This window comes from Mauremys reevesii, linkage group 2 (genome assembly GCF_016161935.1).
Source record: "Mauremys reevesii isolate NIE-2019 linkage group 2, ASM1616193v1, whole genome shotgun sequence".
Taxonomy (NCBI): Eukaryota; Metazoa; Chordata; order Testudines; family Geoemydidae; genus Mauremys; species Mauremys reevesii.
In genome coordinates this window covers 78,826,506-78,842,451 of record NC_052624.1, presented here as the reverse complement: position 1 = coordinate 78,842,451, position 15,946 = coordinate 78,826,506, and the positions used below count along the sequence as shown (strand labels likewise).

The 15,946-nt window shown below is 39.1% G+C and overlaps 1 protein-coding gene across 2 annotated transcripts in view; it reads left to right on the top strand.

The window, feature by feature from the left end:
* Positions 1-15,946, top strand: part of MRPL3 (mitochondrial ribosomal protein L3) — a 56,773-nt gene that overhangs the window by 33,326 nt on the left and 7,501 nt on the right. For both annotated transcript variants that reach the window (XM_039528040.1, XM_039528041.1), the window contains exons 7-9: positions 1,209-1,317; positions 3,867-3,944; positions 6,010-6,087. In XM_039528040.1, the coding sequence (XP_039383974.1) occupies positions 1,209-1,317; positions 3,867-3,944; positions 6,010-6,087 (265 nt within the window). The remainder of the gene's footprint in view (positions 1-1,208; positions 1,318-3,866; positions 3,945-6,009; positions 6,088-15,946) is intronic.

The window sequence follows — 15,946 nt, the reverse complement described above, 5'->3', positions numbered from 1 at the left end:
GTTATTATCAAGTGATCCATGCCCTGTGAGAGTAGCTGCTTTGTATGTGATGGGGAAAGAGAGGGTTGGTGAGATTGTTAAAATCACTCTTTTTAAGGCCCACTTTGGTGGAGTATGTGCCTAAATTTAGGCCAAGTTATGTTGTCTACACTAAAGTTATGTTTCAACAGTGAATTTTTGCAAATCCTTAGACCAATAATAAAAAATCTGTTACTGTGTAGATTGTTGCCAAACAATATTGTGAGCTGCTGGATTTTTTTCCCCCTGAAGGCTATGAATAGTGCCTGCCTGTACTTGTAATGACTAAATTTAAATGAGCACAGCTATTAATGTTGTTTTTCAAATTAATATGATTGAAATATTATCCTCTTTATGTCTTGCAGACATCCTCAGGTCATATAAATTATCACTGGAATACACTGAGGACTAAATATACTTAGTGCATATGATTTTCTTTTCAGAGAACTGCCTGTTTAATGCAGAAGTCAAATTTTAGACAGAACAGTTTTATACTTAAGAATAAAGTACATTATATTCAGACTGTAGCTAAATTGCTCCATCTGGCCATACATTAGATGTTAAATCTACACGACATTCACAAATTTTATCATTAACACAGAATTCAGTCTTAACTCTGGATTCCACAGCATAAGAGGAAATGTAAAAAGTTGTTAGTGTTTGTGTAAAGGGGGAAGGCAGCATTCACAGTTCTCCTCTTCACTTAAAGGTTGTATTAAGATCCCTTTTTATTGATCGAACAAAAGTTAGCGTGTATATGTTCAGGCTAAAAAGGTGCAGCCTTCTGGGTGATAAAATATTTCAGGTTAAACAGTTCTTTTACTATTCTTCTCGTTTCCTCGTTGGTAAAAAGCATTGATACTTCATTTGAAATCTGACCACATGATCTTTGAGCTCTGTGTAAATGTGGACTTCAAGGTGTGTAAAATTATAATTCAGATTAGAGAAGTATGTTGATGCAATTAATCTTTTGCCTAGCTGACTCTCCTCTACTGCCTCTTACTCCCAAAAGCAGGGCAAGTAATATAATATAATCAATTAAGACTTTAGAATATGTTTTTTGATTGACGAGCTTTTCTTAAGGTGAAAGCTCAGGAGCCTAACTAGACCTCTAGTTACTGTTGCCAGAATCTTTATTTGCTTGGTAATCTGTTTGAAAGCAAATTTAATTTGATTTTGTTTATTTTCAGAATTGGTAAAGGGTTTCAAGGAGTCATGAAAAGATGGGGATTTAAAGGCCAGCCGGCCAGCCATGGCCAAACTAAAACACACAGAAGACCTGGGGCAATATCCAACACTGTAAGTAGCTGAACTTCATTTATCTCATTTTAGATACTCTTCACCACCATGCTTTGGAGCAACACTTAGTGCAGGGGAGAGAGCTCTGTGTTTAAAACAAACCATTTCACAGTATCTAGACATGCTAGAACAGACCATTTATCCTTCTAGGCTAGTGTCCTGTCTGACAGTACCAGATGCTTCAGAGAAAGGTGAAAACAGATATATAATGGACAATATATGGAATAACATGTCCACAGAAGTTTCTTTCTAACCTGGGGCAATAGTGGTTTGCTTATATCTTGGTGCATGAGGGTTAATATCAGTTTATAGTTTTTTTTTTAATGTAGCTAATAGATGTTACTAAACATAATGTATTATAACAAAGTAGGGAGAAATAAAATCCACTCTTAAATCTGTGCTTAGAGAGATCTGAAATCCCTTTATAATTTCATTTATGTAACCATTGTCACAAGCCAAACATTTTGACGTTAGATTGGAAGGGTTTTGGCATTTTGCTTTATCTTCCAAAGATCCAGCTGGTATTTTGATGACTTGAAGGGTTTACAGTCGAATTTCATCTAGCTTCTTGACCTTAACTAGCTTGTATAGTCCTTATTTAACAAATCTTTCAAACTATAACATACAATGCCAAAATAAAGGGTGTGCTATTGATTTCTTTACATGCTTCTTTGAAGTCCATTCCCTAGATAGGTGGTCTGGACTTTACAGTTAGAAGCTTCTAAGTAAAATTACTGTAAAATTTACATTTATCTAGTATAGTACACATTATTGGGACCAAACTAGGTGTTATATGAAACAGTTGTATTATATGAATGCCGGGGAACCAGAGCTGGGACCAACAAAGCCATTGTACTGAGACCTGATTATGTCATCGTCTTTTTTTTATTTCCTGGAGTGATTTTTTTAAAAAATGTCCAGAAGAATGGATGAAATGATTAATGACATTTGAGAGAACTTCAGGAACAAAATGACACTATGCTGCACAAGACAGGCTGCATAAGACTATAAGAACAACTAGTACTGATCTCCATTCCAACTGCAAATTGGGCTGCTAAGCTCTGCTTCTGGCATTTGTTTTCATATAATGCTGGAAAATTTGATTTTTCTGGCCATATAACACTTTGTTTAGCAGCTGGTACTAATCATTAAAAAACCTGAAGTAACTCTTGTGTAGGTATTTTGAATTTCATCTGGGTTTGTGCCATTTGTAATTTCATGAAACAAATAGAACTAGAATAGGAAACTAAGAAGTAAAGGGAGAAGATAAGATGATCAGGGCAAAGTAATGTTCATGATGTTGGATCATATTTGCCTATCCATATGGACCGTTTTTACTGTGGGTTTCATTTCAGTCTAGAGTACAGGAACACCCCCCGTTAGCCTTACTGCAGTTGATTCTCTGGGCTCATGTCTTTGACACAAGTTAAAGAAAAAGGGAAATGCACATGGGAGGGGAAGGAAGCAGCAGAGAATCCTAGATGATGGTATGGAAATGGAGACAACCTTCATCTCTTGTCACCTAACTGACTTCTGTTTCCTGCTAAGAACTGTACTCCAACATCACTATTGGCACAGGCTGTTTAAGAAAGGTGAAAATTACTGCCTTTATGTCTACCTTTTTCTGTGCACAATACACACTGTGCCAAGATGCCCAACTAAACTTTCAAATAAAAAAGGGAGTCCGGCTAGTATGGTTTGTGGTGGCATCATTTTGAAAACATACCTTCCTATTAAAAGAAAAAGAAACTAAGGGTGAGATTCTCTGCTGCACATCTAGAAGACATAGAACAGAACTTGGATCAGGGCAAAGTGAGCTAAAGGGACTTTAAGCCATTTTTGTACCCTCCTGATCCTAGGCTGTTGTAGGGTCTTGGGATGGGCCACAAGGTAATTTAGAGAGTGCTGAAAAGCAACCTCCCTGAGCTGTGCTGTGCTATAGGTGGCAGTGCTGCATGCAGCAGCCCTCCTCTGGCACACCCCCTACTCCAGGATTTATCAAAGGGGCCTTGGAAGGCAGCCTTATGTCTGCCTCCACAGTGCTTGTGGCAGAGGAATCCTCTTTTTAGAGGGCTTTTACAGCTCTTTTACCCCCTTTTGACAATTTTACCTGATGTAAGGGGGCAGGAGCAGGAGTGAGGATGTCACCTCAGATCTGCAGACCTCTTTGTCAAGGCTGGAACACCCTGTATTGTTTCTGTGTATCTTGACAATGTATTGTACGTTGCGTAGGAAGTCTCTGCTCGTTGTGATACAGTGAATCTACACTGTTTCCGATAACATACAAACTTTGCACACCAGTAGGAAGCACTTACAAATGCTAATCAGTAATGGAGATCTTCAACACTGCAAACACCATCTTTAAGATTCCTCTTGGTGTCAATTGGTCCAATATGTGAAACAGTTTGCATTAACAAATGTAGCTTTCTCTGTTTGAATTTGTAATCTCCCTTCCTTACCCCCATGAACTTTGCCAAGAAGCTTTATATACCGCTTTCAGTTTGCAATGGTTCTGTTTGTAACTAATTTTGGGCCCTATTTTGATACAGAATGCTGGCAAAGTTTTCCGTGGAACAAAAATGCCTGGGAAAATGGGTAATGTCTACAGGACCGCTTTTGGATTAAAGGTGAGTTCTAAATATAGTAGTCACGTGTGGAGAGAGTTCACTCCATTTCTGTCAGATAATGAGGCTTGGCAGCTGCCGTAACACCATGTTATGCTGACAGGTACTTGTGACTGCTTGGAGCACAAGCCTCTTTCAGATTGGGTGTGAACGCATCCTTTAATTGCCATAACTGTCAGGATGAGTTAATCAGAATCCCCCCATCTAAGGCTATGTTTGCACTACCACTCTTGTCTGTATGACTTGTGTCGCTCAGGGGTGTTAAAAAACCCCACCCTGAGCAACATAAGTTACACAAACAAAAGCACCGGTGTGGACAGTGCTATGTTGGCGGGAGAGCTTCTCCCACCAACATAGCTACCTCTGATCATTGGGAGTGATCTAATTATGTCATCAGGAGAGCTCTCTCTCTTCGGCATAGAGCAGCTACACGAGAGATCTTAAAGCGGCACAGCTGCATTGGTACAGATGTGCCTTGGTAAACTCTCTACTGTAGACATGGCCTAAGACGAAAAAGAATATGTGAACCCATCCAGAAGTTTTTGCTGAGTATATCGTTATTTTTGTGGAGAAGGGAGGGGTAAAGGGAGGCAGAACACCTAGAAACTGAGAATACCCTGAATGGAGAGGCAGAGCAGCTGAAAACACAGCATCTAACCCTGGAAGAAATGTGGGGAGAGGTGCTGTTGGTGCTGTGAACAAAAGAAGCTGTTTCCTGCTATTTGATTCTTTCTGTGTTCAGTGACACAGGATTTTGTACATTCTTTATAAATAAAACTTCATCAAAGAAATACCTCACTATCACCACTTCCTACTCTCACCTGGAACATCCCCGGGGCCCTAATCTTTGACTAGCTGCTTGGGTTGAAAAGGGGAAACACCCCACAATACAATATCACATTTCAGTCAGAACCCAAACTAGGTCAGCATAACTGCGCCATGAAAGAGAGAGCCAAAAAGGCCCAAACATGTGTCCATCCTCATCTTGTAATTTAAAAAGAAGACACCTGCTCTGCTCCCACATGTACACGCATCTTAAGGGCTTGGGTTTTTGGAGGTGGGATGGGAGCTGTAGGTGAGGCTTTAGCACATATGATGTATGCCTCACTGTCTTTCTGCGAGGTGGGCAGGAAAAGTACTTTTTGGAAGGCTACCAGCTGACTTCTTAGAGCCTGTGCCAGCTCTAGTTCAGATCCAGGCCAGGTCAGCAGTGCAATAAATTGTTACAATCTGATGGCTGCCCTGTATCAAGTGAGGTTATCGTCTCAGTCCAGTTCCGGGTACACACATGTTCACAGCACTAAATGGGAATGAAGACACGCTTACCCATACAGGAGACCTCTTTAGATAGTACAAGAAGCGTTTTAGTGCTGTGTTGGGAGGAAGCTTGTGCTGCTCCTATCTGTACTATACATGATTGGTGGATACGTAGAGAACTTACGTTTTCAGGGTGTTCAATTCAGCACTTTCACAATCACTTTAAAAATTAGCAGGTGTTTGCAATAACATTTCCATGACACTTGCTTGTCCTGCTAATTGGTTCCACAAGGTTTTGCTATAGCTCTCACTATAATGGGAAGAGACTGAAGTAAAATTGTGATTTCTGGAAGAAGATCTAATCTTCAAGGGCTGATAGAAAGCTCAATGATGTCAATGGACAGGCTACTGTTGCCTTATGGTTCAAGCCTCAAATGCATTTGAGAGGTGCCAGCTCAAAGTTGAGTTTGATTAAAATGTTGCGGCAAATTTAGGACAAATACCGGTAATATAAAAGGCTCAGTCTCACCTCTTCTCCCCAGAGTCCCAGCTGCTGCTAACACGTTTGTGATTCATTTTGCCATTGAACGTGGGCATACGTATGCCTTTTGCATGCATACACAATATATTATAAAATATATTCCTACATTGCATAAGCATCCCAATTGCGCCGCTATATTTTACTCCACAATCGCTTACATTTACCACCTTTTGTCTTATGAACAACTGTTAACTGGCTAGAAATAGTAAATTGAATAAATCCTGAAACCATAATAAAATGCTTAGGTTTCAATTTTTTTTAATCCTGCAGGTGTGGAGGATCAACACAAAGCACAACATTATTTATGTAAATGGTTCTGTCCCAGGTCACAAAAATTGTTTGGTAAAGGTACGTTTGTTTCTCAAGTTCTTTCATTTATCAAGTTACTATTCAGAATCTTGACATTATTTTCTGTGATCTACATTTTCTCCTGTTTGAAAGTTGATTTGTACTGGAAAATACAGTAGTTGTTTGTGCTCTTCGTTTGTTTAGGATCTGATCTTGCACCTTTGATTTTAATGGGAGCAAGATTAGGACTGGGATGGGGAATAATCAGTAGGGATAATGATGAGGCCCTTATTCAGATTAGTTTTTGCTTTGTAATGGAAATGTCTATCGATGTTTCGCCTACAGTACATTAACACACCATGAATATGATTCTGTAATAAGTAGCTTAGATCTAGCGCATTTCGGCTTATCACTATTAAACTGAGCCACTGGATTGGTTAGTAAGCTTTTCAAAGTACCTGTTCTGAGAGCTGTACTGATCATGAATGAACAGAAGTGCAGTTAGCATCAGATTAAGAGCAATCTGGTCTCTTGACCATACATGGCAGGAACTGGAATGCTACCTTTTTGTCTTTCTCCAAAGCTGCTTTCTGAAGAACAGTAAAGGTGAAACTGGGCAGCTAGTGTTCATGAGATGTTTTTCTTCAGTTAACATACCCAGAATATTGCCATTTTCTGTAGCATTTAAGGAATTGATCTCAAACTCCCATGAGATCTTCTTGGGATTCATAGGTTCCAAGGCCAGACGGGACAATTGTGATCATCCAGTCTGACTTCCCGTAATAGTTTGAACATGTGTATTTCAAGTATGCATACAAAATTCTATAAGCCATAATAGTGAAATAAAAGACAAGGCATGGGCAAGTCAGAAACTAACTGACTTTAAGGACTCTTTCAAAATAGACTTCTCTTACTGCCTTTCTTTCTGACGTTGCCTGAGCATATTGTAAATAGGTACCTGAAGGAAGTTAAGCCAGTTCCTCTGAGTTGGAGTAGATACCCAAAGACTCTCAATACCTTGTTATGTCTATATAGGGGTAAAACACCCATGGCCTAGGTCAGCTGACTCAGGATGATGGGGCTCAAGCTGCAGGGCTAAAAAATCAGTGTGTAAATATTCTGGCTTTTGCTGGAGCCTGAGCTCTGAGACCCTCCATCCTGAGAGGGTCCCAGATCTTAGGCTTCAGCCCAAGGCCAAATGTCTATACAGTGATTTTTTTTCTTATTTTTTTTTCTCAACCCGAGAGCCTGAGCTGTCCGAACCCAAGTTAGCTCACCCAGGCCAACTGCAAGTGTTTTATTCCTGTGTAGACATATCCTTTAAGATTAGTGACCATAGAGACAGCAATAACAATTGGATAGATTGCCAGGTGTTAGTTGCACATTATATACTTACAATGTGTCAGGACAGAGGAAATTAAATAATCTACCTCTTGAAAAATCTCAGAGTTGTTAATTCAGAAAGTTTGAATATTGTGATTAAGAAGTTAATGTTTCTCGTATACATTCTATTATGAGCATTGAGTTTATGATAAGTACTTCACTGTTTGTGGAACAGCATTACAGACTATTTTGCTTGCTTTAATGAAACAAAAAAACACCTCACTTTAGAAGGGAAATGTTTCATTTTCTGTGAGGGGGAAAAATAGCTTCTCATCACTTTTTCTTCCTTTGCGAATGCATCAATTTGTCTTTTCTTTTTTTTTCTGACTTTGATCACAAAATCATTTCAGAGTTGAGGCAACTTTGAACCCTGCTTTGGATATGACCTCATTTCCTAGTTTAGAAATGGAATAGGCAAATCAGTCTTCATTTTTTTTAGTGATGGAGGAAAGAGGGATTAAACAGATGTCCAGAAAGATGTTTTAGGCAGAGAAATTAGACTTCTCTCCAAAAGTAGTGGGCATGACATGAGTATTTGGGACTGTAACTGTGGGTGATTATTCATTAATTTAAACAGATGGAAAAACTAGTCTTTTCTCCAGCTGCATTCAGCCGTTCTTGTCAATCCTGAGACACACAACTGAGGTTGATGTAGTTATGGTTAATGGGTTTGAGGTTTAGTGAAATAAGAGTGGGAGAAGTGGTGATTTAGGCCTGTGGTGCAAATAATTCTTCATTTTAAAACTATATATAACCCTTTTTTCTCTCTGCGTGGTGCCCTTCCTCTGCAGCATGGGGCACAGGTCACTTGCAGGTTTAAACTGGAGTAAATGGTGGATTCTCTAGAACTTGAAGTCTTTAAATCATGATTTGAGGACTTCAGTAACTCAGCCAGAGAATATGGGTCTATTACAGGAGTGGATGGGTGAGGTTCTTTGGCCTGTGATGTGTAGGAGGTCAGACTAGATGATCACAATGGTCCCTTCTGGTCTTAAAGTCTATGAGTGTAAGTGTAATATTGTTGCAGGCCATTATTTTTAAGTCTTAATTTGTCTGACCTTGTATGTAAGTGGCGGATGAATATCATACCATGTCTTTGTGCTCCTATTTAATTATACCACTACATGAGAACTATAAGTTGTCTCTTTTGAACTAAACTATATGTTTGCAAAAGATTTTGCATTTAGGTCACATCTTCATGAACGAGACATATATTTAAAATTGGTAAATACATAGATGCCCCCATCACCACAGAATCTGAGCACCTTGTGAGCTCTTGCTCACATTTTTTATTTAAACTAAATGACATTAAAGATTAGACTTGTAATGTACTTAGCACTGCATTTTTTTCTACATTGCTATTCACAAAGGCCTTGAACCATAAAGAATTGTAAGTGAAAGAGTAATAAATGGTGTTAATCTGACTGAGGTCTAGTTTAGCATGATATTGGGTTGCAAAATAGTTTACAGATCTATTGCTATTAAACAATGGTACAGCTTTTTAAAATGGAATCATGCTACCTGGGTTAATGTTCTAGTTAATTCTACATGAAAAACTGTGGAGTTTTTTGTAGGATCTATTGTACTGGATTATCTATCTCCCTACTCCCCAAAGGGGGGGAGCAGGGAGAGAATGCATGTACTGTACAAAGGCTTTTTTTGTTTTTGTTTTTAAGATATTCATTGGATAAACTTAGATCCTGCTTTCTCACTGGTGTGAGACCATTAAGGGTAGTCCTTTCAACACTGAAAGAAGCTATAAAAATACTTTGACCTTTTCCCCCAGGAATCTAAACTTTTTCAATTTTCTTTCATTAAAATATTATGAGTAACAATGAAATATGTGAGAAGGGGACATATACTAAATTGCTCAGTACCGGGGCTGAGCAAATAACTTTTTTTTTTTTTTTGCTGTCAGTTTTGAGAAATGGAGGGGGGGGATCTGTTTGGGTGAAACTAAATTTAAAAAGCCTGTCTTGGTGATTTATTTTTTTTTAAAGGGCTAGATTCACAAAATGGGGGGGAGGTGGTAATACCGGTCTTATAACAGTTAGCCAAGTTAGGGTATGGACCTCATGTGGGAGACCTAGGTTTAAATCCCCATTTCAAAGCAGGGGTTTGAACTCTGGTCTCCTAACTACCATACTATGGGGTATTCTGAGACCCTCCCCCCCCCCTCTCTCTCTCTCTCTCCTGGTGAAGCAGTTCAACTTTGTATGAAATAGCTGAGTAGTCATTAGGCCAGAGAGACCTAAAAGAAATGACTCTTCAGCCTTGTGGTTAGGGTTCAAATCCCCGCTCCTTGAGCGGGGATTGAAACCCAGATCTCCCATAGCCCAGGTGAGTGCTTTAATGGTTGTGCTAAAAATTATAAAATGGGTAGGTAGTGCCATCACCACCTCTTCCTGCCATTTTGTGAATCTGTTCTCGCCCCCCCCCCCAAGAAATTCTGGCTGAAACTATTGGGTGAATTAGTGTCAAATTTGCAAAGAGTTTCAGGTTGACCGAACTGCATGTTAGATGAATATAAATTGTTTTTTCAAATAATTTAGCCCATCTCTACTCAGTACCTCACAATAGGTAGCTCCCAAGAAGGATTCAGCCCTTATTTGAGTCAAGTAGGTGCTTCTACCTTTCTGAATTATAACACTTTTGCTTAGTTATCATAGCAAAGCATGAGAATTACAGGCCAGCAAATTGTAACAAGCCTTTCTGACCATTAAAATCTCAGATACTGCAGAGCAAGGCTATTCTGACTAGGAGAGCTCACACAACCATACATCTATAAGACTAAAGACAGATTTCCTGTAAATTGTAGTGTTTGGCCTTGCTGCTTTTTTTTGACCCCCTCTACAGTAGTAAGCCTCTAGAGCTTAGTTACTAAATGAGGTCTGTGGGTGGGATTTTCAAAAGTACCCGTTTGATTTAGGAGCACATGTCCTCTTGACTTTCTAAGAGGGTGAGTTCGTAAATCACTCTAGGCACTTCTGAAAATTTCACCTGATATTCCACTCTTGAGCTTGGTGCAGATCTCCTACTCTATAGCTCTTAAATTGGGAGGGATTAAATAGCTTTAATGTTTTTCTTTAGAGGAGCGTTAGTGGTATTTGGGCTACAGACTGATTGTCTGTCTATTTTCTCTTGGCATTTTACTACAGACTCTGTTGTAGTATATTAGTTGGTTTTCAGTTTTTAAAAAACGTACAAGACTCTGTTTTCACATAGTGATTAACTATACCACAGTGTGCATTAGCAGAATATTCCTGAGGCAGTTGAAGGCTCACAGGCTCTCAAGATACCAGAGGTATGCACCAAATGCACAACATAGCAGTGGATTACTGCTATGTTAGTATGGGTTAAATAGTATAGTTTTTTGATGTTGAAAACTATTTTAAAATTCATAATTTTAAGAAACACAGTCCTGTCACCCCGAAAGGCTCTGTTTTCTTCTTTTCCTTAGTCAAGTGCTTGCTAAGAGAGATTCTGCTAGAAGAAAATAGTCTAGATGGTCACTTGCCTTGAAAGGTCACGTATGAACCTGGCAGTTGAAGGGGGGATTATGTTTTGCGAGCTCTTCTGAAAAGATCCCTTCAAAAAATGATAGATGGCTGAAAATGATTGTATCTAAATAATTCTAAAGGCAATTTACAAGTACGGTCATCCAAAAGAACGCTTATGATAATTGTTACTCTTCAAGCCATGGAGTGTTGGACTCCAACGTGTAGGTCAGATCTGGCGTGCTTGATGGATTAATCTGGGCCTGTGACAGATTCAGATTATCCAGCAAGAGTTCAATCAAGAACATTCAGCTTTTTGTAAACAAAAAAAAGGCAAATCATTATATTTTGTGGAAAAAACATGTATTAGTCATCAACATTCCTTGGATAGTTATTTTGATAGTATAACCCTCATTGCTGTGCACACAATTCCAGAGAACTTTTATTAGATCAAAATAGTAAATATTGAGGCCACTTCACACAGCCTATATAAACTAACAAGGTTTCAGCTCTGGTTTCATAGAGGAAGCTGCTTTCGCCTGGGGTGCCATTGTCTTGTCTTGTTTTAATAACAACAGAGTATCTTCAATAAATGTCTGGTGGCAGTAAAAATGGAGTAAGGCTGGTTCTTCTTTAATCCTTGTTTTATGAGGTCATTGAGACTCAGAATATTGTATTCTATTTTCTGCCAGCCTACAGCTTTCATAGACTTTAAGGTCAGATTTCACTCGAAGTAGATCCTACAGATTCATTGTCTGAGCAGTGGCTTTAAGTTGCTTAAAGAAAAATCACCTGCCATATGAAGCTTGTTTGTCCTTTTGCAATATTAACTTTTGAATCACATTTTATTTACATCAGATTAAGTCTTATTAAAACCCAGCACTGTTAGACTTGCAAACAAAGGGCTACAGCAGGGAACAATTCACTATTCTCTTTGAAAAATGTGGACTGTAAGCACAACATGCTGCTTCTCAGGATTGGATCTTTTCCCTTGTCTCTTTCTTTCTTTACTGAGCTGTCACATGCAGTTAGATTATACAATATTCCCACTTGCCTCCTTTTTTCCTTTAAAAGCAGCCCTGCTATTGAAAGTAGACCAAAACGATGTTTAAAAAGTCCTTGAGACAACACTGCTTCTCTAGTCAGCAAAACTGTGAACAGGAAGCTGAAAACTGCTGAGCCAAACCATTCTAGCACACTAGTAAAACAAATGCATGGAAACCTATAAGTGAACAAGATAACAAATTTCAATTGTGATCGCAGTCTCTTGCCGTGCCACTTAAGTGGATAGGTATTTGTTGCATTACCTGTTTCAGTTGATGACAAATTCAGTCAGTGGAATACTGAATTAAATTTTTAATATAGTCCCTGGTTTAATTAGAAAGGGGCTTTCCTTTTATACCTAACACTGTTAGTGCACCATGGATGACACCTACTGATGTGCGTTGGAAGCTTGCACAAAGATCAAAGGCAAAATGTCTCCTTTATAGTTAGTAATGTTACTGGGCCTTATTCTGGGAAAATATGATGCAAGGTACTTTTAGGCCTGCTTTGATATGTCTCCTTTTTTTGGCAATTTAAATGTGGAAGTATTCAAGTTTTGCATACAGACTGGGTTAATCATGTGCAAATTACATGCAACTGCACACTTGTGTTTGAAAATATGCCAAGTCTTAGAGGAGTAACCTTAACTTCCTCCAGGTTTCAGATGTCTGCAAGTATACATTTTGGAACAGGCAAATAAGTACATGTTTCATTTGCAATCATTTGAAATCATTAGACTTCAGGGTCAACACTTGATTGAGAAGAATAGGGCCAATTCACACTTCAAAACTGTTTCAGACTAACACCATTACAACCATAAATGCTACAAACTTAGTATTTTTAAACCCTTGTTTTTGTCAATAAATAGCTGATTCCTTTGACATTAAAGCATAATTTAGTTGGTACAGTATACAGTTATTACAAATAATATAAAAATCACCTGCACAAACACATTCAGCAATTGGGAGGGGGAGAATATCAAATTAACGAGTGAAGGAATAGAGCAGACCCTCTGATAAAATAGGGAACGAACTTCAGTTAAATTAGCAATAAACAAGTACAGTAGAGTGCTGTGCCTGAGAATTAAGCCCTTCATGCCAAATGAAGAGAGGCTGCCAAACACATTGAGTCTGCCACATAGCCCTGAAGCATGTCTGTGGCCACTCAGTAGATGAGAACTCCTAAGTCTGCTGGTTCTACCTTAGGAAGAATTTTCCAAAAACAGCATAGTGTGGCATACTACAGATACCTAATCAAAACTTAATTCCTTAGATATTACCTAGTGTTTGAGTCCCCACGCTCATTCTGAGGTTTATCGTAGTCATAAGTCCAACTCATTGCTTCAGACACCTCCTTTACCCCCATCTGAAAAAGCATCCTAAGGACAGGATAGAATAAGCCCCTTTTTTAAAAAATCTCTATTTGTTAACCTCATTCGATGGAATACCTCTTGCATGGATTTTCTCTCCTTTTCTCTCTCTCTTTTTCAACTAACCTCTCTACCCTTTTTCCCCCATTGTTTGGAGCCCACACCTCGTGCCTTCCTTCCAGGATTCTTTGTCTACATTTACACATACTTTTTCTCTATACTCCAGATTTAGAGTAGTTTGGACTTATGGCCGGGGTAGCTGCCCTGGGGCGCCACCTTTCATGGTTGCTTTGGATTCCAGTACAAGCTGCCTGTAACAATCTTATTGAATGAGACTAAGGTCTGGTCTACACTACGGGGGGGGGTCGAACTAAGGTACGCGACTTCAGCTACGCAAATAGCGTAGCTGAAATCGAACTACCTTAGTTCAACTGACTTACCCGTCGAGACGCAGCGGGGTCGAACTCCACGGCTCCAAGGTCGACTCCACCACCACCATTCGCGGTGGTGGGGTTCCGGAGTCGACCGGAGCGCGTTCAGAGTTCGAACTATCGCGTCTTGATTAGACGCGATAGTTCGAACTCCGAGAAGTCGAACTCACCGCGTCGACCCGCGCGGTAAGTATGGACCTACCCTTAAGCACTTGATGGCTGGGAACCCCTCTTCATCTGAGCTCAGAGTAGGCAGGAACATCATAGCAACATTTTTCCTTAAGAAAAGAGGAAAGGGATAGTGCACTAAAGCCCCTATCCATTGCTTGGCAACCACTAAACCACCTTGTAGTGCACCTTGCGGCTATACTGTGTGTGTCTGTGTGAATCCGTGTATCCACAATGAGACCAGAATCAGACTAATCACATGAATTTTTCAGACCTTGTTTTCAGCAGAGAAAGAGCAAAGTCTCAGAACTGAATGATGGCGAATCCCTCGTTTAATCAGAAAGGGGCTTGCCTTTTATACTTTACACTGAACCATGCAGGTAAATAACATTGACAGAGTAATTTTCGAGTCAGCTAGAAAAGCTTGCTTTGTCACTTAGATCTAAACAAGGATCTCTTTCTAAGAAGATAAAAAAAAAAAACTTCTTTGAGCAAGAACACAAAAACTTTTCTGATACAAATGAGTTTGAACACTTACAAACTGGGATTTTGTGATTACTGAAGCAACCTACTTCCCGTAATACCCATGTCCTTCTATTCCTCTTACTGAGACAGAGGGACTGGAACTACTGGCTGTTCCACAGATGTAATTGAGAAGAAAAGAGGCAGAATCTCTTCTGTTAAGAGCTCACAATTCTGGAGTTATCTCCTTTGCCCTATACACAAGTTAATCTGTTCTATCCTTTAAGGGAAAGCACAAGACTATTTCCTTTTTAATTGGGTTTTGTAATACCTGAGGGGGTATTACAATTTAGGGTGGATTTTATCTTTTGTTGAGGCACACAGTTGCCTTTGGACTTACTGTACTGATATATATCACATATAGTGAAAGCATGGATTCTTGCAAACACTAAGCAAACCTACTCACACATTATAAGTTTAAGAAGGAGGAATCCATCTACCTTTTTGCTGTTAAAAAAATGGTAAACTCTAACTGTAATACCGTTGTTAGAGGGTAGATAAAGTTAATAGAAACTTTAGTAAATATCCCAGACAAAAAAACACATTGATTGGGTTAAAGTTGAGAGTACATATCAGTAATTTAAGTGTAAAAAATATTCCAGGGATGTTGTAATTATCTCCAAACCCAAGCATTGAAAATCTAGGAAATTCAGAAGTAAGGTTACCTGTAAAACAAATCCCAATATGTTAAGATAAGAAATGCACCTGAACAACCTTAGCTCTGCCTGTATTGATGCCATGCAGAGTTAAGGTTGTTCAGGTGCCTTAATGGGCATTTCTCCCTATAATATTTTTTTACCCATGAGGGGGTGTGGGACTCAGGCATTCAATGTTCTCTGCTTCCTTCTCAATGTCTCATGGCACTGTAAGGGCTTCAGTACACAGTAGAACTAAGGTAGCCATGCCTTGGGGAGCCTTTCAAGCCATGTTGCCTAAGCTAGCATGCAGCCACAGAATTTTTTAAAGAGCAATAACTGTTGGAGCAGTTAATCTACAAAGAACTCTTTATGTGTCCAGTCTCCCTTGTACCACTGAGTCATTACAATCAGTAGAATTATTGTATGTACTGATGCTAAATTTCTAAAAGCACCCAGTTTTTAATGATTTAATTCAAGCTAATTAACAGATTTATTTGTAAATCCTCAGAAAATTCATTCTGTGTTCAAAGAGTAAGTGCTGCAAGTTTTAGGCAGGATGTGTGCTGAATTTTTAATACAACCAAGAAGTTGAATTTCTGCTTTAAATGCGAAATGGAACTGGTCCTTAACTATGGAGTTGTTATAAAAGGCCTCTGATATTTTTCAATAAATGCAAATCAGGCTGTTAAATTAACTCTTCTTCCCAAGTTCTTGGGCATGAAAAACTCCGTGCAAGCTCCATTCAGTTTGTGGTGGTCCAAATCTTGCCCCTGTTGAAGTCAGCCAGTGTTTTGCCATAGTCTTTGTAGTCCTTTGTATCTGCCATGTCCTGAAGCATGAGACTTTTATTTCAGTTGAAGGAAAATG